Source organism: Polyodon spathula, chromosome 2, assembly GCF_017654505.1.
Source record: "Polyodon spathula isolate WHYD16114869_AA chromosome 2, ASM1765450v1, whole genome shotgun sequence".
In the NCBI taxonomy this organism is placed as follows: domain Eukaryota; kingdom Metazoa; phylum Chordata; class Actinopteri; order Acipenseriformes; family Polyodontidae; genus Polyodon; species Polyodon spathula.
In genome coordinates this window covers 7,187,725-7,211,148 of record NC_054535.1, presented here as the reverse complement: position 1 = coordinate 7,211,148, position 23,424 = coordinate 7,187,725, and the positions used below count along the sequence as shown (strand labels likewise).

The following is a 23,424-nucleotide window of genomic DNA, read 5'->3' as shown; positions in this document are numbered from 1 at the left end:
CTAACCTAATACACAATTTGTTTATAATTAATTGTTCAGTGAATTCCTCTAATCATGCATTTTCTTTGGTACTCTTTACTCGCCTCTGCCATCAATAAACTCAACATGATTAGCCACTGAACAGTTCCAATATTATAAGAACATTGTATATGCATTAAATGTGTGAAGGTGAAAGTGTACATTGTACATAAACTGCGGGGTGAGTCAGGCAACATTACAAACATGTTAAGGCAAAATCCATGTCAGTGATCTGGATCACATTCCTAGTGGATCTGTGTGTCCTTGTACTCCTGTTCATTATTCTTGTGTGAATTAGACAAAGGTGTTAAAAGCCAGGGATGCATTGCAAATCCACAATCACCCAAGGAAATATCTATTGTAATATCTAATATGCCGTTATCTATACCAAGATTTCAGCTGTATAATTCAAATAAAATCTACAGTAAAGGTTAGCTGTCATATAATGTACGTGTGCAGAATTCAAATAGGCATACAGCTGCATTGATAATTTCTTGGTAGTAACATTACACTGGGTGCAAATAATGGTATATCATTTTATATATACCATTCAAAATATCAAATAAGTTGTCAAAAGTATCACTGCTCATTAAGATGCTAACATTATTTCGTAAATCAACAGAATTTTGGAAATCACAGAGTTATTATTTAAGAATGAAATAGGCATAACGACCGCTTGAAAATGCCCAAATCAATGCTACATACCGATTTGTTGATTAATACTGGACTTATCATTTACGACCTTTTGAAAACCCGGTCTGCTGCACTCCTTTTTAATGACTGTTTTTACGTCTTCCAGTGAAGAACCCGGTCTTCTGAACTCCTTTTTAATGACTGTTTTCACGCATTCCAATGAAGAACCCGATATGATTCCCTCCCTTTTAACGGCTGGTTTCACTTGTTTCAGTGAAGAACCCGGTCTGCTGAACTCCTTTTTAATGACTGTTTTCACGCATTCCAGTGAAGAACCCGGTCTGCTGAACTCCTTTTTAATGACTGTTTTCACGCATTCCAGTGAAGAACCCGGTCTGCTGAACTCCTTTTTAATGACTGTTTTCACGCATTCCAGTGAAGAACCCGGTCTGCTGAACTCCCTTTTAACGGCTGGTTTCACTTGTTTCAGTGAAGAACCCGGTCTGCTGAACTCCTTTTTAATGGCTGTTTTCACTTGTTTCAGTGAAGAACCCGGTCTGCTGAACTCCTTTTTAATGACTGTTTTCACGCATTCCAGTGAAGAACCCGGTCTGCTGAACTCCCTTTTAATGGCTGGTTTCACTTGTTTAAGTGAAGAACCTGGTCTGCTGAACTCCTTTTTAATGACTGTTTTCACGTGTTCTAGTGAAGAACCCGGTCTGCTGCACTCCCTTTTAATGGCTGATTTCACGATCGTTAGTTTAAAAAAAAAAAAAAAAAAAAAGTTTTTTATTATGGCAGTCGGGAAGTACTTTTATGAATTGGGCCCATAGTGGTTTTAAAATTGTCCTGCCATTATGATTAATTTCTTTATTTTTTTTTTTCTGGACACTTTTTAAAATCTCAAAACCGAATGATGCAATTTTCATTATTCGACAATTCACTCATAACCGCGCAGAGCTGGCCTACAGCAGTGCTTCAGCAGGGGGCGGGAGGACTTGAGTTGATCCACCAATTAAAGCTAGGGATCAGTCTACGTCATCAGCCACTGCTAGTACTGTACTGTGTGTGGTTATAACTATATGAGTTTAACAGAGGTTTGTCTGTGATGGAAAAAAAAGTCTCTGGGCTCCTCCAAAAAACACCTGTGCTCAGATCACATGATCTGCTAGTACTGTGGAGGAGGCAGAACTGCTGTTACTATGGGAAAGTTGAATCTAGGGTTTTGGTTTGGTTTGGTTTTTGTTTAATTGAACATTGTTATATTGTAATGCTACGGCTATATATATATATATATATATATCATATATAGATCTATATATATATATTAATATATATATATATATATATATATATATATATAATGAAAATTATACAAAAAATACTTTGTTCAGTGCAGTTGGGCAATGTCCCTCCTTCCTAACTTGTATGTCATATTGATTTGTTCTGAATACTTTATACATTTACATTTACATTACATTTACACAATACATTTCTATTGGAGAATTGTACAAGCTTGCAAGATTTAAAATAAGATTACAATTTAATACGGAGCATTACTCTTGCTCGTGAGAGTTAAAGCTATATTACAATTCAATAGGGTTCATTTACACACACGTGGAATCTCAAACAGAATTTCAAATTGTGTTGAAATGTAAAAATGTGCCCGTGAGCATAAGGATTTTGTTGTGAGACAGCAAAAGAAAGACGGTACAAGCGTGCAAGTACTGTCAAGTTACTATACATATTGTAACAGAAAAAAATGCTCAAGAGTTTTGGAAAGTAACATAAAACAATAATTTCATACAGTATAAATATTTAGATTCCTGCAAGAGAACAAGGAGACGTATTTCAAATTTTCCCCAAAACCATAAGCGTAATGATTCTGTCTTTGTAAGCTTACGACATTATTTGAAAATGTTTGCTTTGAATACAAAGATAAATATCAAAACATTTTTTTTGCATAGTCAATGGAATGTCCACATTGTTACCTTTATATTTAAATATAATTAACTATGTAAAGTATTATTTTGATGTATTTGTGTCTTTATTTAATTACAAAATGTAGGCATCGGGAATCCACTTTTTAATGGTATTATGGTGCCCACACATTGAGGTTTTTCCACAGATTAGTAAATAGGAACACCAGACAGTTGGAGCTTCCACTGTAGATGCCAGTTCCCTTGTAAAGAAGAAATGTAAAGAACAAGTGTTTGCAATACAGCACAAACAGAGGAAGGCCACTACATGGTCCAATGTATAGATTTACTTCAACTAAATCAAAGTACAGTGTGTGGCACCACCATGACAGCAATGACAGTGCTGTATGTAAAGACAGGGCTCTGTTAACTTGGACACCCGTGTGTCTGTGTGTTTTCTATTATCCAGGTGAATATACAGTCATGACAGCACATTTTCACTTGAAAAGGAAGATTGGCTACTTTGTGATTCAGACTTACTTGCCATGCATCATGACAGTCATCCTGTCCCAAGTGTCTTTTTGGCTGAACAGAGAATCTGTCCCTGCCAGGACTGTGTTTGGTGAGTATTTATGGTTCTACCGTCTACTCGTTAAGTGTGCCATAGAAACTCTACTTCTGTGTTTATGTGACTGAGTCCAATGAACATCTTAACCCTGCCTTGATCTACAGAACATGATTATCGTAGGGGAACGCACTGGAGAGCAGTTGCCATTAATCATTATCATCATTAGTTGGGCACAGGCCACAGTACATTCCCTAGCGGGTCCCAAGAAAATCTATTCAAGGTAAAATTCCTTAAATTCGTTACACCGAACTACTGTTTATGAAAAACAAAAAGTTTAAGTACTAAAAATATAATCTTGATATCAGTATACCTTTTGTGTCATTTAAACCAATGAACAACGTAGCAACAGTTAATAATGTACTTCAGCAATTTATTTAATTTTTTCAGTTTTTTCAGAATATAGGAAAAAATAAATAAATAAATAAATATTTTTAGCTTTAAATTATATATATTTGCAACTTTATATAAAATACATTGATTTTTTTTTTTGTTTTACAATTATGGGATAACCGTCAGAGGTATAACAAGACTTAATTCTGATGCCATTTTTTAGAACATGTTTCTAAATCAATAATGTTGAGAGTGTTGTCTTTAGAGGTAGCCCTCATCTCCAGACCTGTCTCAAACGTGTGAACCCATTTGAGGCAATTGCAATGGTTCTTGTATTTGTTTTGTAAAAATTCTTAAACTTTCGACTTCATGTTTCAAAATTCCTGTACAATAGCAGTGTTTCGGAATACAAATTTCAGTAGTGTTTAAGCATGATTTTCAGGAATAGATGTAATGCATTTACGTTGTATCTAAATTAAACTACTGTGATATACTAGAGGATTTAATTAGAGTAATAAGACATGCACTATTCAGAAAAGGATAGAATATGACACATTTGACTATATAATTAGATCAATATGAAGTATGCTTTTCCCAGTGCTTAGGGTTTAACCTACCTACCTACAGCACAGTGATGTGTCGCCACTTTTTTAACAATTCAAGATGAAATGTAATTATGCCGTAACAGCAAAATGAAAATCCATTTGTGGAAAAAAAAGCAAAAAAACATAATAGGCTTAAAAAGTTAAAACCAATTAGAAATGCTGTTAAACTGTGGCTCCTTTTAATTCCATGGCATTAGATTTAATACAGGACCTGACTGGGGGGATGAATTGAATCCCCATCCAGGTGTTCTGCTCATCTGAGCTATCAGATCACTGACTGTCCAAAGACGCCTTGTGTCAGTGTCTAGCTCCAATACTGATGAGCGCACAGCAGCTGCTGATCTATTATACTCAGCACTCTGCTGTGCATATTCTATACCACAGTTCTATTTCAAATTGAACATTTATTGATAAGGAATATATATATGATTGAGATTAAAAGGGTGTGTTGGTCTTGATGGTTGGCTGGCTGTATTGTAGCTGGTTAAGTTGGCCCAGGATATTAAAAATCCCTTCAGGGTTAAGTTATGCAGTACGGTTAACTGTTAACTGTTCTTCTGAATTAATCTATTTGCTGTGAGGCTTGTCTGGGATTTGATATACCTGCTGGGTGCCGAGTAAGTGCAATAGATATTTGTTCCAATTACCAACTCTTAGCTGTTCACCAGAAGGTGGTGTTGCATAATGTTCACATTTGATATCATGCTAGATTACATTACATTGGGTTTGGTTTCCTGTTCCAGTTAGAGATAACAGTATTAAAAAAGACTAAGATATTCCAGCATTATTGTAACTGGACATTGAGATCCTCCACATGATTTAGAAATGACTCAATTCTAGGGGTCCTTTACACACAACCACAGTACAACGTAGTGTGGTTATATACCTATTTTAAGCCATTTCCACAGACTAGAAATTCCTGTGAGCTGAATTGTGTTGTCATCATGCAAAAAATATTTTTCACTGGCTTTTCTTCATTTAACTTCAGTATAGTTAGTGTTCCACATTTTTGGTTTATTCTGAATTTTACTGAAAAATTACAGGATTTTTTTTTTTTTCACTGAGCATCTTTTTTTTTTTTTTTTTACTGCTTTATACCCAATTTTTTGTCTACTGTTTAATGTTTTCCCGGTACTATTTTGTAGGAAATGCACAATATTATATTTTGACTCTGACATTGTAATAAGCAACCCAGCATTGCATCCTAGGATACCGGAGACGTTTAGACGTCAGAGGACCAAATAACGTTCAGACGTGGCACATTGGTTCTGTGTTCGCAAACACGTTATCACCTGATTCTGTTGGCCAATCAAAGTCTGATCATTGTGACAAGTGCTGGGTGTAGTAACTAGCTTGATTAAAAACTAAATTTAAATACTTACACAAAAATATAATGTTTTTAGTAGATGAGGAATAGGGAGAAAACATAAATCAGTTTATGAATAGTCAAAAGAAAATGAATGTTTCGAAGTATACAAAAGCCAAATAGCAGAAGTGGGCGAGATGAGGCAGAAGAAGCATAGCGTTGCAAATACTGCTGCATTGAGGTGCATGTTCATGCTAACAATAAAAGAACATACTGAATAATAAGCAACACATTAAACTAAAACAAGAAAGTGTACTGAGAGACAAGCAAAATATTTGAAAGAAAATGGTGATACTTTAGTTGGTAAACTTATGGAACGCATTGATGGAAATGTCCAGTTTGATTTTTGACGTATCTCCCAATGATTTGCACCACCCAGTTCTGTCAATTTTATTTTATTTTTATGATTTCAAGGCTTGTTTTGTGCTGATGTCATGTTCATACTTTCTGCAGATGTTATTTTCGTCAGCAATATTACATATTACACCTGTAAACTGTATATACTGAGATTTCCTCGGTTTTTAAAGATGTTTCAATAACATTTTGTGTTTTTTTTTTTTTTTTTTTTTTTTTTTTACTGACTGATTTTATCTCTAGTTTAATATTTGTAAAATAAACTCTGAAATTTCCCTAGTATACTGTATACCATGGAAACGGTATGATTTCTCATTTCAGATTGGAGTGGGTAGTTCTTCATGATGTTTCTTTAACTGATGACTAATTCTGGGCTACCCCACATTTTTGCACTGACTGCTGTAATGATTTATTACTTTTGTATTGTGTGCTGTTTTACTGATATTGAACTAAAAGGGCTTGGCAGTCAAAGTGTTCATAACATTGTCTTAAAAGGTTTTTTGTTTGTGCATGGCATTCACAACAAAGCACAAATACTGTATATCATAACTGAACAAAATGAAAGAGCATGGTCTTTGTACCAAACAAGTTAACAATACGACAAATGAGTTTGAGTTTTTTGGGGGGTTTTTTGGTAAATAATTCCTGATCACTCCTACAGTACACTGCCACAGAAAAAAAAAAAATAATAATAATAATAATAATAATAATAATAATAATAATAATAATAATAATAATATTATTATTATTATTATTATTATTATTATTATTATTATTATTATTATTATTATTATTAGTTTATTTAGCAGGCACCTTTGTCCAAGGTGACTTAGACACTAGGGTGTATGAACTATGCATCAGCTGCAGAGTCACTTACAACGTTTCAACTGAAAGACGGAGCACAAGGAGGTTAAGTGACTTGGGTCACAAAAGGGTCACAAAACGAGTCAGTGAGTGAGCCATGATTTGAGCCAGGGACCGTCTCATTTACAAGCCCTTTTCTTTAACCACTGCAACTAAGGAGATACTAACAAATAAAAAAATACGATCATGAGTAAAAAATCATGAGTGGCGCATCCAGTAAAGGTGCTCCGCGTGGATGTGCCCTATAGCCTGGAAATCGCAAGTTTGAATCCAGGCTATGTCACTGCCGACTGTGACCGGGAGTTACTAGGGGGTGGCACTGAATTGGCCCAACGCTGCCAGGAGAGAGGGAGGGCTAGGTTGGCCAGGGTGTCCTCAGCTCACGGCGCACCAGCGACCCCTGTGGTCTGGCCAGGCGCCTGCGGGCTTGCCTGTAAGCTGCCCAGCTGACAAGCTGCGTTGTCCTCCGATGCTGTAGCTCTGAGTGGCTGCATGGTGAGTCTGCAGCATGTAAAGATGCGGGTGGCTGACTGCACACGCTTCGGAGGACAGCGTGTGTTCATCTTCGCCCCTCCCGAGTCAGCGCAGGGATTGTAGAGGTGAGCTGAGCCTGAAAAATAATTGGACACGCCTACATTGGGGAGAAAATATTAAAAAAATAATAATTGGCGACAACTAAATTTATAAAAAAAAGAAATTGCTCTCCGGGGGTCCCCGAGTTAAAGTGCTGCTGCTGGGTGCACAGGATGAGTCATACAGCTTGGATGGCGCCAGTTCACGTCTGGGCTATGCAAAGAGGCCGAACTTTGCAAGGGATTCCAAAGGGGGCATCACATTGGCTCTGAAACTCCCGGGGTGGGGGATGGGAAATCGTCAGGGATTGCTTCTCCTCATCATGCAACAACGAACCCTACTGGCCAGACACCAAACACATTCAGAATGTGCTCTGGTCAGGATTGCTCAGCATAAAAGCAAGTCTGGCTTTAGGCTTGTGAAATCAGAGAACGCTCATACACCCTCAAAACATCTCTGCTGTGTGGTGAGGAGAAAAAAAACATAATTGGACATTCCAAATTCAGGGGAAAAAAATAAAAATAATTGGTTACTCTAAATTAAAAAAAAAAAAAAAAGAAATCACAATATGTTGATTTCAGAAAAATCCTGAACTTATTCTTTGTGTACTTGCCTTTGCAAGACAAAGAAAGACCAACTACAGTATTGTCAACAGAAAGTGGATTTTGTAAAGCACGTACAGGAGCAAGTACATTGATAAAAAAGTTGCTATTACAGTAATAAAATAGTTTGATTTAATATGGCATAAATTGGCGCCTGATATCTTATTCTGGAGGTACTGTATTAATTCTGTACTGCACTGGAAATGAGCAAAATTTGTGGACTGTGACTATTAACAACTACGCTAACTTTCTTGAATTCTGATGAAATAAACTGAATTGTTTTACGTCATCTTCTTGGCTTTTGTTTATATGTGCTGTGTACCAGCACGCTATGCATGCCCCTTACACGGTAACGTGGCAGGAGAGCTTGTTTACTGGTGGTAATCAGAGTTTTCTTCCTCGTCTCTGCTATTATTTCTTCCTGATGCACTGATTATCTTCTGCTCTCTCAGCTGCCCCCCCCCCCCTGAATTTGATTAATCCATTAATCCTGCATTCCTTCCATCTTCTGGTGCGTTTTGAAGCGGCCATCTTGAAACACTTTATAACGTAAGGTTCTGCATTTTCTCCAGCTAGCCAGCAATGCCCCGCCCCTGGCCCTGCCGTGGAAATGTACCGACCCATACCTGGGCTGCCTCGAGCAGCCTAGTGGAAATGTGGTATAGGACTATGACTTTCTTTATTAGCAGGCATGCCATACACACTCCATGGCATATTAACCATGGCTTAGTTACCAGCTCCTCCTGAGGATCAGCCCATCATTCAGACTATTCTCTGTCAGTCTTTCAATACAGAGAAAATCTGCAGAAAGTTATAATTAGGGAGCAGCTGCGTCATTACCATAAGCACTCTGTTTGCACAGAACCTCAGATATGATGTGAAAAGCCCTTGTGGAAGTTAAAACAACTACTAGTGTGCTTCACAAGTAAAACTGGCTTTTCAACAAGTCTGTAACTATGCATATGAGAGAATTGAAATTGAGTTGCTAGAATGTGATGATAAAACACACAACATATCAAACCAAACAAAATGAAACTGAACCCCATACATTTTCTGTCTTGGCTACTTTGCTCTGCTCCCACCCCTGTTAAAATGTAACCTTATCTGGAATAACAATGGCACATACAAAGCATTCTGTTGATCAGTTTTCCAATACAGTCTACATGGCAAAAAGGCCTATGTAGCTGCCTGTGTAGTTCATCTTTGGGAAAGCAGTTTGTTCATTTCAACACGTCACTGTACTTATTTCCACTTCAATTGTTCAGACTGGAAGAAGTGTTCCCTTTCAAGTACAAAATGTAACCACTATCAATTGGGTATTTACCTCCTAAACACCCCAAACCTGAATAAGATATAACAAAACTGCTCAGCCAGGCTTGTGACGCAGTCGTGCCCGCCCCGAGGGTATAAAGGACTGCACGCATAGATCTCAGCACCATTTTTCTTTTCAAGAACTGACCTGACAGGAGCACCTATTCAGATAAGTGCTTTTTCTGCTACAGATTTTTGCATTTATTGTATTTTTATACAAATTCTAGGTGATACTAAAAGTAATCACTGAATTCATTTTACTAATTACATGTATTTGTGCACTACAGCCTGTTGTTTGTTAGGTTCCACTGTAGCGTCTATTTTATTCTAGTTTTGGCTTCGACCAAAATTAAGAGATGGTTTGTATAATTAAAGTAATTGTTATTTCTGTATTTTGTTGACAATTTTTTTTTATTTTCTCCTTCTGTTTTTCTGTTTTCAGAGACTAAGTGTAGGGCTGTCTGCAGTGTGTGCAGGACCAAGAGGCTGCTTTTGTTGTCATTGCATACAATCTCTACCACAGCATCTTGATGTCATTTTGGTGACAGCTTTTGCATCACCATTACGAGGGCTGTTAGTTCATTCTAACAAACAGGCTTTCCTCAGTCTCGTGTGAGTACTGACTGAGTGGATTTGCCAGCAGATTGCACAGGTGGGCATCCCTGTACAGTGCTGGCCGCGGTAATTGCAAAGTGCTCCATCTGTCAAAACTGAGCGGGCAGGCTGTAGGTAGAGACTGTTGGCTGCATTGGTAGCTGCACGCAGGCAGGTTTGGCTTTCCCAGGCACGTGCCTGATGTGGACAAAGCACCGCTGTTAATGCCCCTATCACACCAGGTATACCTTTGGTTCTGCGGTGGACGAGATGCCTCAGCAGTGAGAGTGGGGCTCCACGAAGGAGCTGGTGAGCTTGCTTCCCAAGCGACCACCCCCAGTGCGCAAACCAGCTGCAAACTGGCTCCCTAGAACGCAGCAGCCTCAAAGACCAGCACAGCCAGCTGCGTATGTTGCAGCCCGCGGCTACTTGCCTCGAGGGTACAATAGGTTCCGCTGCCTGGTACAGAGGCAGAAACCTCAGGCCATGCCACAAGCCATAGGGGTTTGCTGCCACTGGCCCAGGGCCCCTTTTCAGGGAGCCATCTGGAGTATTGGCATCAGTGCACCACGGACATCTGGGTGCTTTCTATCGTTCAGACTGGCTACTCACTGCAGTTCAAACGCGGCCATCCTACCTTTCGTGGCATCTGTAACATCATAATTATTTTCATTTATTAATATTGGAACATGAAAATATAAGGATTTCACACTTTTTTCTTGTTATTGTTGACCTAGTATTTTGTATGGTTATCAGCTATGGTTTAAAATAATGTGAAAAAAACTAGTAATTTTCTTACTCATAGATGTTGTATCCTAAAATATATCATTACAGAATACTTTTGCGTTCAGTTCACAGGGCAGGAACCAGGGCTGTGAGAAGGGAGTATTTGCAACTTAGGATCCGAGGCTTGCCCTCTAGAGCAGGAGAGAGAGAGAGAGAGAGAGAGAGAGAGAGAGAGAGAGAGAGAGAGAGAGAGAGAGAGAGAGAGAGAGAGAGAGAAGGACGGGCCGGACTCCAACCAAAAGAGCCTTCCTTTTTGAGTTGAGGCTGGCCCTATCAGCCTCTGGGCCCCTGAAAACAGTTTCTGAATTCTGGAAGAGCCGTTATAGGATCGGCCTCGCGACTGGGTCCCAGTTAGCGACTGAATTCGACCCTCAGAGGACGGAATGGCTCATACGAAGCCTTGACGTAAGGAAGAAAAGAGAATCTGAAAGAACACAAATAATTGTTAGTTACAGGACTTGAGCACAAAGAGTATGAGGGCCAAGTCCCAGGAGGATAAAGGAGGAAGTAAGACAGAGCCTTCTTTCATGATGTAAGATATATAGAACATGAGCTGTGAAAGAATAATGTGGCCCGTGGTCCCTTCTGACTGCACGAAGAACCTGTGGAGTCGGGGAAGTGAGAATCACCATCCCCCCAGAGGGGACCGACACAGAGGCACATGGCATATGAAAAAAGTGAGGAGGAGGAAAAAAGCTAACAAGAGAAAGGTTTTAAATAGGGAGTCAATTATGACAGACAGGTGAAATTAGGAAGTAGCGAAGCCCTGGTTCATGCCCACTGAACTTCACAAAAGTTAACATTTAATTGAACAGGAAAGCATTTGTTTTTATTGTACATGTCAGTTATCTGCATAGAGTTATTTTTTGCAGCACAAAATTCTGTTCTATTGTAGAATGTAAGTCTCCTCAGCCTGCAGTATGTGCTGTAATTAAGAGACCAGTAGATTTATGTGCAGGGAAGCAGGATTCAGGGAAAGATTTTTGTGATATATTTTCTAAAAGACCATTGTCAGGAGATCACATGTGAGATTTAACTTTGCACTTTGTTACATTGGATTTGACCTGTGTGCATATTATAATAATCAATTATTGACATGTTTTTTTTCAAAACCCAGTTAAACTGGTTATGAATCACTCTGTAAATAAGCTGGAAGTATATAGTGAATTTCTATTTTATTTACACTTCCCAGTGGCATTTATGACTGGGACAAGGTATATAATCCTCTGTTATGAACTATATCTAACCCTAAACCTGAACTCTGTGATGCACATGTTAGCCTCTATTCCTTTAGTTTTATAAAATGCTTTTTATTCTGAAACAAAAAAAAAAAAAAAAAAACAATGAATCTGAACAGATCAGGCCCACCCACACAAACTAGTGGAAGATATCTTGCTAATGTGATGACAAAACTCATTCTAGCAACTTATACATAATGTCAATAGGATTTAGGAATTATTTGAACTAAGGAAACCGAAGTACTCAGAATCATTAAATATGGGTGATTTCCTTAGTGGAAATATGAACGATGCTCCTCGGTTTAAGCCAAACCTTCCAGCTTAAGAGTGTGACTATTCCTTCAGTTGACAGAGGATTGTGTTTTGGTGTAAAAGGTCATTTAATTTCATCTCTTTTTTTTCTATCAGCTGTACTGAACTGGAATCTTTAGAAGATAATATCAGTGATTCCATTTCCATTAGAGCAACAAGCCTCAGTAACACATAATACAAAATAAAAAAAAAATAAAAAACTTGTATTGAGAAAAAAGATTAAACTCCAAAGGCACTATTCTCAGCATGATTCTAATTTATCTTCTTTAATATGCTGTACAAAAATATGCTATGCCTCAAGTGAGTATCTTGTATCTAATTAAGACAACTTCACTTTAGCAGGTGTTTGTTTGTGTTCTGCATATTATTATTCTTTTTCTCATCATCCTTGTTAAGATTGTTTGATAAGAAGGACAGGTGGCTCTGTGGGTTGATAGGTGGGAAGCCTTTGTCCACTAGGGTATTGGGTGAAGTCCTGCTAAAGTCATATTGCTCTGAAGGCTGATGGGGGGGATTATAAAATTTGTTCTATAATCTCAGTATTTCCACATCACATAAAAACAACCAGGGCCAAGCGGCATCTTGCTGGCAGTTTCCCAGAGAGAACAAAGATTGGATGGATATGATCTACTCTCACTCCCTACCCGGGTTGTCCCGCCAGGGAATGGGTTGAAGCAAACTGATGAGGCAGTGGAACAAACCTCAACAGGGATAAACAGAGGTCCCTAGTCTTTAGTGCCATGAATCCTGCTCCTTCCATGAGTTCATGAATAGCCGTTTAAAAATAATATGTATGTTTTTCTTGAATAAGTTGCCAATGTATAAACATTTTTTTATTTGCCTTACCCAGGAAGCAGTGGTTACCCTGAGATAAACTTACCTCTAGGGAGATTAGCGATGTGTTTGCCTCACCACAGCCCCAGAGGGCGAGACAAACACATTGAGAGGAATGCACTGTTCTAGGTTGAAACCAAGGCCGTGTAACAAGGCAAATGCACCAATCAACCCCCTCATCCCCTTCATTCGTGGACCAGAATGTTATTTAGCTGACAGTGCCGCAAGTGTAAGTTGTTTATTTACAGTACCACTGAACTCCAAGCAAAAAATACCTCCTCCTCCATTATAACAGTTAAATAATTGTTCAGCGTAATTGTGTATGCCCTGTAGCCTTAGCTTAGTGCACAGATGTGGTCCATGTCAGTCTTTAGTGCATGAATGAAAGGTCAGCACTTTGTCCCAGTCCCAAAAAGCAGAATGAAATAAAATAAAAAAAAGAAGATTAAAAAAACTTGACTTAATTTAGTGTACCATTTTTCCTTCTGTATCTTTTCCTGTTTCTGGATTAAATTAATACTCAAGTGTGGAGAATTCACTTGACACAGAAAGTTTATTTGAAACACCACTGAGGTGTACAGTTTTATATATCCCAGCAGAGGGCGCTATTATGCCATGGCCCAATCCCAACAGCGGTAATTGAGTATGACATGGGGGTTACCAACAATGGTTCGGGTGAACACAGTCCTGGTTTGCACTCACAGGTGCTGAAAATAATATTCCAATAACAAAAGCTGAAAGCAAAAAGGAGAATAAAACAATAGCAAAATTACAAATAATAGGTGCTGCTTCTTGCAGCGGCCCACAGCCTACGCTATTCGGTGTGGCTCGGGTCTCAGTTACACTTTGCTATTCCCTCACTAACACTCATGAGGCTGCCCAGACTTCCCTAACTAAACAGTCAATGTCCCTCTCGTGCGCGCAATAATTATTAAATAATATGTAGTGCCTGTCTTCATGAGCCGGGTTTGCTTGCCCGTTTTCTCGTTCCACACACTGCCGATCTGTTTTTATGTTGTATACTCCAGGTTTCCGAAACCAGCTCCCACTGTCATTTCTCTTAGAAGGGCAAGAGCAAAGGAACAGCAAAGAGTGATTTTTATTGGTGGATCGATCCCCCCAAGACCCGCCTCCCAACCACTCAGAGAGAGAGAGAGATGTGACACACCCTCACCCAACCTCTCTGTGTCATTGCCGTCATTGACAGGTGGATCCCACGGGGTTCCCAACTTGACCCTGCAGGATCATGCATGCGCCTGATAGTCAGCACAGATCTCCCCTATCACAAATGAGATACATTGTCATACAGACAATCAGAGTCTGAATTTGTTAAATTGATGAGTCATCTAGAAATTAAGCAAAGCGTTGGTTCTGGCAGAAAACTCATTTTTAACTTTGGATCAAATCATGTAAATATCAAGTATATTTTAAACACTTCTGATACCAGTCTAGACCATCAATTCAATACCTTTTCTTATTTGTCCCTCAATAAAGAATACATCCAATGATCAGCAAGGAAATGATTTATATCTTACCTCAATGCATTACGACCCGCTGTGCGCCAGTTCACCTCCCAAGCCTCCACCTGCTTTTTGTCTTTGTCTAATGGGGAGGGCTGCTATCCTGCCCTGCCAATAGCTTCCCTACAGCCAGCCTCTCCACTTATCTGCAAGCTAATTGATGGGCAGGGGTACCTCAAAAGGCGAGGTCAAAGTGTACAATATGTATAATCTAGTAGTATTGTCTGGTCTGTTTTATCACATAAGTTTCCTGACTGAACTAAATGTACAACACAGAAGACCATTCAGCAGATGCAAAAGAGAGTATGACAAGACATTAATCGTAGATGACTCGGTATATGTGTTTTATTTACACTGTGTCTACTTCAAGAAAGATTCTGAGTAAATACAAATATAAAAGGCAGTACTAGACTTTGCATTTTTTATTATTATTTTTTTACTTTTGTTTTATTATTATTAAGTTTATTATTAATTAATTTATTATTAAGTTAGGACTGTTCATCATACATCAAAATGCTGGTGAAAATGTACATATAAATTGTATGTAGGCCAATATACACAATTATACTATTCAAAACACATTACCCCCACAGTGATTCTTAGTCAGTAAGTATGCAGGCACTGTTTCAATCAATTAATCAACATATTAATTAAATGTATTTTATATTACAGAAATAGGTAACTCTATATTTTGTTTTTGTGAAATGTATTTCATTTCTATAAAGACAAATCATTAAAAATGTTTTTACTAATCAAACACTCACTGAACTGCTTTATTTCATTTTGTTGAAAGGAAAAATGTTTAAAGTTAACTTTACAACATACAAACCTGTCAAAATTGCTTACTTAAATAAGTATGCACATAGACTAAATTATAGTTTCTATAAATATATAATTAAGTACTGACTGGGCATTCATATTGTTTAATGGATTAAATATAATGCTTACAGAATGGCCTTTTGGATATCCAGTTCAAAATATCCATTTATATAACAAGGGCATTCAGGGTGTCCCGTTTTGTTTGTTTTTTTGTTTTTTTTATTGTGACAGATCATTTATTTTGTTGAAATTTGTGAGTATTAGAAATTGAATTAAGAAATGTATAAGACTTTTTATGTATTTTAGAAAGTTGTTAGCTTTAAAGCTTCTGTTTAAAATATGATCCTGTAAAAGAGATGGAGAGGTAGAGTACAGTACAGAGAGCTAAACTAGGGAACACTAGGGACAGAAGGCCATTGCACACGAGACCTGTGTCTTTCTCCAGTTTTCATGTTAGAAGTAATCGTGTACATTTACATTCCCTGTTGTGTCTTGCACACCAAGTCTGCCATTCTTGTAAGAGAGTGATGTGTTGGTTTTAGAATCAAAATTACTTAGTTGCAATCAAATTTTACAGCATTAAAAATGACAATGACCAATGATAGTCAGTGTAGGAAACACCTAACATTCATGCAATAATTACACTTATAAATTTAAATTTCAAAGCTCTTTTCAATATGTCCGCTGGTAATGTGTGAATCATTGCCCACATTTTCAAACAGGTAACACAGCAATGATGTGGGAATAGAGAAATGTTATGCTTTTTTTTTGTTTGTTTTTTTACTTGCTCTTCCTGCAGTGATTTAGAGGACATATCTCAAACCCCAGTGCACTAGAATGGCCATTTTTAAAAGAGCTTTGAACCAGAATTTAAAGTTATAAGTGTAAAAAGTTGGCAGGATATTAACAATGAAAATAAATGACAGATACGTTATTTAAACAGTTGGGGGATGTGTAACGCTATATATTTTTTTCGCAACCCTGCTACTTACTTTTTAAATCCAAAATACAAGTGCATCAAACAGGCTATTAAATGTTACTGGGCCCAAACTGCTTTACCAAACTAAATACATTTATAGCTTATAAAAAGAAATGTTTTATATGAAATATTTACTGTTTATTTCATAATTTACCTTCCTCAGGAGTAACAACTGTGCTGACGATGACAACTCTGAGTATCAGCGCTCGCAATTCCCTGCCTAAAGTGGCTTACGCCACAGCCATGGACTGGTTCATAGCTGTATGTTATGCCTTTGTCTTCTCTGCGTTGATAGAATTTGCCACAGTGAATTACTTTACAAAGCGTGGATGGGCCTGGGATGGTAAAAGTGTAGTGAATGATAAGGTAAAGTATAGCCTTTTCTTATTCACTCAAGCAATGTAATTATTCCTGGTAATGTTTCAGTTCAGATAAAGATTGGCATAGCTTTGTGGCATATAGCCTAATGGATGACTTCTATTTTCAAAGAAACCTGTCTGCCACTGGGACATTATTACTTCACATAAATCAGTTATTAGAGCAATATGAAAAAAAAAAAAAAACATTGCTGATACAATCATTCCATGATACAAGTGCATACGGATGTGATTCAGGGATATTTCCATTAGATGCTGGGCTTAGGAAATCGCTATCCAGGTCTGGCAAAGGAACGTGAAACAAGCAATGTGATTTGTCAAACAAGTTTCCAACAAACTCAGAGAGGAAAAAATAAATTAACTCTGTCTCAACTCCACCCCCTGGTGGATCTTTTTAATGGCAATGTGCAATTCGACACAATATCAAAAATAATGGTTTACTTTTGCAGTAAAATTCATTTACTAAGATTAACGCAGTGTGTAATTTAAAGTTATAAATGGAACTACTTTATTGGCATAATGATATTTAATAAAAAATATATAATTTTTTGCCCTAGAGGTGATTTATGCTTTATTTTTTCAAATCCACTAACTTGGATTATAAATTCAATTAGCCCCTTCAGACTGTCTTTATACATCCAATATACTCACTTCTCGGGGCTTGGAGGCACTCGACATCGTCTCGTGCCGCGCAACACCCCAAGGCGTCTGTATATTGGACGTATACGGACACCGTGTCGGGCCTTATTGCAGACTTAAAGACCGATGCCGTTGAATTCTATACAGCTACAGTATTATGTTGTGCCAGTTGGTTATTCATGTCCTGTTCTATGCATGCTAGTCAGATCAATGCATTTTACATTTATAGCATATACAGCTAAAAGTTGGTAGATGTAGTAAACTGGTGTAGGCATATTTAATTACATTCCTTGAGATTAATTAGATTCCTTGAATAATTGGAGGTGCACACTTAATAACTGTAGCTTATGTGTCACTTAATACTGTAGAAGCTGAAGAAATGGTAACTAGGATACATTGATTCTGCTATTGTGGCTGTTTCAAGTGAAGCAGAGCAGATTTACTGTATTAGACAGCTGTCAATCAAGACTGGTTTAAGCCGATGTTAGAGTAAAAGATGCCATTGATTTGTGTTTCTCATCAAGAGTCTTGGGGTTTTAACTAGTCACTTAATGCATGCATGCATGCACACGCCCACGTTTGATGTTTGGAGCAAGAAAGTGTCTCTTTTGCCTCATGTCTACATCTATAGCAATCGGTTAACAAATAGCAACAATGCACTAATAGCAAATGCAACACAACATAGACCCAGATGAGCTGACCTGGGGCTTAGTGTAGGTATGGCAAGTCCCTTTTATTTAAGACCACCGCTATACATTATGCAGTAGCACACATGGGGAAAATGTTTTGAGGAAACAAAATGATTTGGATAATGTGTTTACTCCATTATTCCAGCTGGCTTTCCTTTGTTCTTATAAACAAATTGCCATTGCATTTCCTTTCATGTGAGCCTGGCCTACTCATCTCCCATGGTTCTGATGGGATCAGCTCCAGTGTCATTAACACTACTCTTGTTCTTGGAGAGTAGTTTTTTCTTTGCGCATAAAGCCTGGATTGATTTGCTTTTCATTATTATCAATATTCCTTTGTTCTGATTGGTGTTTATTTCATATTTTGTTGTTGTGTTTAAAGTGCAGTAGTGTGTATGTTAATTAAAAAGTTAATTACTTCCAACCTTACCATTTTAAATTCGTAGCACAGATGTGCAGGAGCGCAATACATAATGTTCCCTAGTTAGATTAATATTCATTGTGGCAGAGAAGTAAAGTATTAATTTATTTTTAGGATAAACAAGACAGCATTTGCTTTCTAGGCTTATCAGTGGCTCAGTTTGATCATGGTAAACAGATAGAAGGTAGGTAAGGCAGCAGCTATAGCAGCTTTAATAAATATTTTAATATCATTAATTTTGTAAAGTTCTAAAAAAAAATGACCTTGGAAATAGACTTTTAAATATAAATCTGACAACGCTACCGCTACAAATATGCTCTGGTGAATCTAATGCGCTCAACCTGCCTGGATAAGGGCTGAAGCTGACAGGCACAAACAGAATCACTTCACAGAGTGGAGCTTCATAATGTGGGTTTCCTCTTGGTATACCAGACAGAGGAACACAAAGAGAAGGTATTTATAAGATTTAAACTGTAAACAATAGCTGCATGAGGGAGTGACGAATGAGGCTGCTCTTCAAAGTGTAAGGAGCAAATACTGGGGTGGCAACCATGTACTGTTGGTGGAAGAAAAGTCTTGCTGTTTTAAGATAGTTGGATCATTTTAAATATTGGTTCTTATATCATGTATCATGTTGGGATTAGCATAAATGTAAAGCAAAACATTTCTTAATGTTGCACACTTTTGCAATATCATGGTTGATTTATAGTCAATGTCAAGGAATAGGCCTAAACTAGCAAGCCTGCATTATAACTGAATTCTGCTGTATTAAATGTTAACTAAGTGGTCAGTACACACAGGAGTAATACAGAGTTAAAGGTCTACCAATGTTTAGATCATTAAAATAGACCCCAATGTGTGTTATTGTTAAACATGTTACACTGCTACAGGGAACAAAGAGACTGTTTAAAAAGACGGCAGTATGGAAACATAAGAGAACAGCCTGAGACCAAAAAGATATATACAAACTGAAAGATGGGAATGCAGTACAGCACTCAGACAGAAAATAAAAGAGTGAGGCGGAAAGGAGGGTTTAAATATGAGAGATTGGCCAATAGCGAGGTGAGTTAATTCCTCTGAGAATGCTAAGCTTAAAACACTACACACACTACATATTTATAAGGCCTCGTCTTCCCTAAGCTGGATGAATAATTGATGTTTCTCGTTGAGAGCTACACTCTCTTTGAAACATTTTATTTTCAACTCCGAAAGCAATACCATGTGCCAATCAAATCTAACACTTGTTACAATCTTGAGGCTAATAACCTTTGAATAGCCCTAACGCTTTATAAATAAGAACCACCCCAAGGGAGTTGTCAAATGCAGCAGCAATATTATTATTAGAATCAACAATGCTTCCAAAAAGACAGAACCTCTATGTCAATGTTTGTATTATTTGAATCATCTGTGTCTAAACCAAACTTTTCACCATGGCTAACATAAAATTAAAATAAATGCACAATGAGGGGTTGTTTCATACTGAATAGCAATAGATGATTAAATGGGTGGAGGTGAGGATACAGTAAGTTGGATCTGTGTGTTTTTATACCATGCCACTTATCAGAATTGCAGTTCTGTTTGTCTTGCACAAAACCATAATTTTTGTTTTATTCTCAAGAGTTTATTCCTTAGTACTAACAATGATTTTCCTTTGTGCTTGCACTGTATCACAGGGATACACTGAAGCACGGTACCTTGGGGTTTAGCTTACATCATCACAGCAAATACACACAGATTTTCCTTGGTGGTTATCCTTGTGTGTCAGTGAACTGAAGCAGATGCTTCCTCTACAGAGTGGCACAAAACAGATGCAGATTATCCTTGGTGTTTAGACTATAGCATAATGATGCACTGGATTTTCCTTGGGTGTCTAAATGATGACGTGGTAGTGAACTGAAATGGATTTCCCCTGGCATTTACACTTAATGTGTCAGTGGCCTGAACTAAAGTTAATTTTCATTGGTATATGCCCTGTTACAGAAGTGGAACGAAACAGGATTTCCTTCACACATTACACTACGATACTACATAACATAATGTAGGAATATGAGTAATCGAATTGCAACAATACCCTGATTTCCACTGTGCTTTAAAGCATTGGCCTTGATAACAGCCATACAGTCTGGGTCTGTGAAACCATCCGAAAAAAGTATACTTCAAACAAAAATAAAAAAAAAACCCTTAAGGCCAAATTCATGTTGCTATCTATTCCTCATAATGAGATTTTTTTACCAAGAAGGTAATATATTCTGTGCATTCTTCAAAAATGGTTTTAAATGCTATAAAACCATTAACATTTTTTTAAAGAGCATTTAAAAACATTTACATGATTAAAAATATACCATGGTACCTATTATTTATTAAATGAAAAGAAAGACTATTTAATGAAAAGTGGTCTTCACTGCCAGAGAGAAATACTACATTTAATTAGGCTGCAGCAGGGGTGCCAAGAACATTACATTTTCAGAACGTATACATTCCATATTACTGTGGCAGCTTAAACCATACATGAGTTGCATTCATTCACTCCATCAACCAAGCAGGAGCATGTTCAGTTAAGCTGAACCCCTATGATCTGTATTTCTCACGAGGTTCATTTTAGTCTTCTAGACTCAGGTGCAGCTTGAACTAGTGCAGATGAGAATGATTAATTTCAGTTATTAGTCAGTTTGGAAAAGTCACACACTTTCGTTGGATACCAGGGTTGATGGCTCATATGAAATGTAAGCATTATGATTCGCTGTGCTATAACTGACCTTAAGTGTGACACTTGTTGCATTTAGATTGATGCCTTCGCCTTCTGCTCTCTCATTAGTGATTATCAACGCTGCTCTGTTGCATCTATCAATTCTGATTATAATGAATGCTGCAAAAATGACCTTTAAAAACCAATGCTCTTGAATTGTTTTCACAGAAAAAAGAAAAAGCCTCTGTCATTAAGAAAAACAATGCATATGCAGTAGCTGTTGCTAACTATGCACCAAATATCACCAAGGACTCTGTACTGCCCACCATTTCAAAAAGTGCCACAGTAGATCCGAACAAGGCAAAGCCAGAAGCAAAACCACAAGAAGCCAAGAAGACGTTCAACAGTGTAAGCAAAATCGACAGGATGTCCAGAATACTGTTTCCAGTTTTATTTGGGTCCTTTAACTTGGTATATTGGGCCACATATTTAAACAGAGAACCAGCCATAAAAGACCTTGTACCATCAAAGTAGATGGACAGATCCTATTGAATAACATTCTAAGTATCGGACTGAGGACTTGCCAAATACAACAAATAACTGCTAATCTATGTGCTAACATAAGATAGCCAGGCACTAACCCTAAAAGTACCGTGTTTACTTATAACCAGCAGTGCATTTTTTTAATAGAATTGCCACTAGGGGTTTACATTTTTATTCTGTAATTTACTTTCCACAATATGTACAATCTCTAATTTTGGTAATATTTCTTGAAATATACTTTAGTCATGCTTATAGTCCCCACAGAATATAATTAATTTCTGTTCTTGTCAGATAAAAGAAGGGCATTGTTGGTTATACAGATCACATTTAGTTGTACAGTATGCTTTGTCATTTAGATTTTGTACGTATAAGCTCTTGCAGACAGCCATTATATAATCTAGTCTTGTCTTCAGTTAGTGGAGTTTTAGAGGACCAAAACACCTACAAGTGCTTACATTTAAAATACAATTCAGTACAAAATATTTTATATTTAATTTTCAGTAATATAAAGGGACTTTTTAAAAACTCTTCCAGGTTTTACCACTAGAAAAGTAAACATTCTATTTTATTCAGCTTGACTAAGTTTGCCTTTTTTAATAATTTGCTCACATACTGGTACAAATGACGAATTGTTAATAAGATTGGTTGATACAGTACCCCTTTTGTATATGCTCAGATGTTATGTCTCCTATAAAAACAAGGAATGTCCAAATTATGGATTAGAGAAAAAACATTTTCTAGCTGTTATGAATTACAGGTTGGGCCATATAAAGGGATCTGCAAATCACCAAGATACTACTCTAATCCTAACCCCATGTAAAAGCATATTCTTTCATTGAAAGGCTTTCAATTCACTGTGGAGTGAATTGGGGGTTTAATGTAAATTTTCTCATCTTAAGCAAACACAACAAATCCAATACAGTAGTTTGGGAGAACATTGGGAGAAAAGTGACCTTTGATGATAACGTCAAGTGTACAGCTTGCCCTGGGTGTACAGTACAGGGACAGTTCAATTGTGGTAGATGTAGTATTATTAAAAATGTATATATGTGATCAACATTTCAACTAAGCATCTTCTAGTTGAAACATTTGTGGATATGTTTTTTAGCGTACACGGACTGTTGAAAAGTGGCTCTGCTCTGTTGTAATGCTAAGTAAGCTGGTACTTTGATCTGGTATCTTTTGAGCATTCTGAAGTAACACTTAAAATCAGCATAACAATAAATACATTAATACATAATATTTCGAGTTGCTCTCTGCATCATTTTCAACATTGTTACATACATTTATATAATCCCCCCTTCCCACATCCCTAACCCTAACACTAACCTTAACTCTAACTTAACCCAAACCCTATCTCTAACCCTAACTCTAACCCTAACCCTAACCCTAACCCTAACCGTAACCCAAACAATTTCCCTAACCCTAACAAAAACCTAACCCCCTATCCCCTAATCTTTTTCTGATACAACTGTTATTATTTATTTCTTAGCAGATGTGCACTTACATATATTATGCAACAATAGTTGCACGTTAAGTACATTGTAACTATGCATAATAACACTGTTATTATGTGTAAATACACATGTATTTACTATGTGAATACAAAGTAATTAGAAACACTTTATGTAGTGTTACCCCCTCTTCTATAAGCAATGTCATTATTGGTTATAGGTAGCAGTCAGATGTTATTACTTTTTAAATCACCTCTCTTGCTGTTTTCTGTATAAAATAAAATAAATGCTGGACTGCTTTATACAGCAACATTTTACAGAGGTAAAAAA

At 37.3% G+C, this 23,424-nt stretch overlaps 1 protein-coding gene across 1 annotated transcript in view; it reads left to right on the top strand.

Moving 5' to 3' along the window:
• Positions 1-22,999, top strand: part of LOC121329602 (gamma-aminobutyric acid receptor subunit alpha-2-like) — a 65,635-nt gene extending 42,636 nt beyond the window's left edge. Inside the window, exons 8-10 of the mRNA XM_041275270.1 lie at positions 3,040-3,192; positions 16,449-16,651; positions 21,326-22,999. Of these exons, the coding sequence (XP_041131204.1) occupies positions 3,040-3,192; positions 16,449-16,651; positions 21,326-21,631 (662 nt within the window). The 3' untranslated portion in view covers positions 21,632-22,999. The remainder of the gene's footprint in view (positions 1-3,039; positions 3,193-16,448; positions 16,652-21,325) is intronic.
• Positions 23,000-23,424: the final 425 nt, after the last annotated feature.